The sequence below is a fragment of the Rhagoletis pomonella genome, unplaced genomic scaffold (assembly GCF_013731165.1).
Source record: "Rhagoletis pomonella isolate Grant_MI unplaced genomic scaffold, Rhpom_1.0 Rhpom_scaffold_09013, whole genome shotgun sequence".
Taxonomy (NCBI): Eukaryota; Metazoa; Arthropoda; class Insecta; order Diptera; family Tephritidae; genus Rhagoletis; species Rhagoletis pomonella.
The window spans coordinates 1-781 of record NW_023467543.1 but is presented as its reverse complement, the minus strand read 5'-3'; the positions used below and the strand labels follow the sequence as shown (position 1 = coordinate 781).

General features: G+C 33.7%; 1 protein-coding gene across 1 annotated transcript; it reads right to left on the bottom strand.

The window, feature by feature from the left end:
* Positions 1-398: 398 nt before the first annotated feature.
* LOC118756152 lies at positions 399-750 on the bottom strand (the record flags this gene model as incomplete). The annotated part of the gene is given in 1 exon segment (XM_036490935.1): positions 399-750. A coding segment is annotated over 1 exon segment (141 nt), but the record flags the coding sequence as incomplete, so codon positions are not given.
* Positions 751-781: the final 31 nt, after the last annotated feature.

Below are 781 nucleotides of genomic sequence, written 5' to 3'. Positions count from 1 at the left end.
TTATAGGGATAAATATCTTTAAACATGAATTTCGCAAGTATTCGAAGTTTAGCGATTCGCGGATATGACGACAACACGGAAGAGTGAGAGATTTTCACTTGGTTCACGTATGTATGTATGTACATATATTTTGGTCACGAGAATCTTTTAGTTCTGAAATATCGAGAAGAGTGTATAAACTTTATCCAGGGCCAGTCTGTAAACCTTATCCTTAACATTTATTTCTGGAAGCTATGTTGATATTATTCACTTACACCAGAGCTTTGGTGTTGCCGTTTGGAATAAATTTCCAAAAAGTAGTAATGCTTAAATGCAAGTAGTTCGTTGAAAATTAAGTTGTAGTTTTTGTTGTCTTGCACCAAAATGTGAAAAAGTGTGATTGTTCTTGGTGCAATTATTATTTTCGGCACCCGGAAACACTGGAAGTAACCGGATCTAATTCTAAAAGAATTTCATGCTTTCATTCCGTGCGAAAATTGAGGTTGCATTAACAGTAATAAAATTGCTTCTGCAAAGAAATCACTTTTTATGCAAACCCTTTTTTAAATATCATTGTCATTTTGTACCCGCTACCGTGGACATATCACTCTTAAATAGTACGAACAAACACTAAGATTTGTCTGTGCAAATACAAAACTTCTTCGCTTCCTTTAGATCAATGCAATCAGACATACCTTCATATTTATTTTGACGAGATATTTCTTCCACATTTATGGTAATTGTTTTTGAAATAATATCATAATCAGCTGTAGCTTGAAATTGTGGATCTTTCGGTTTTGCT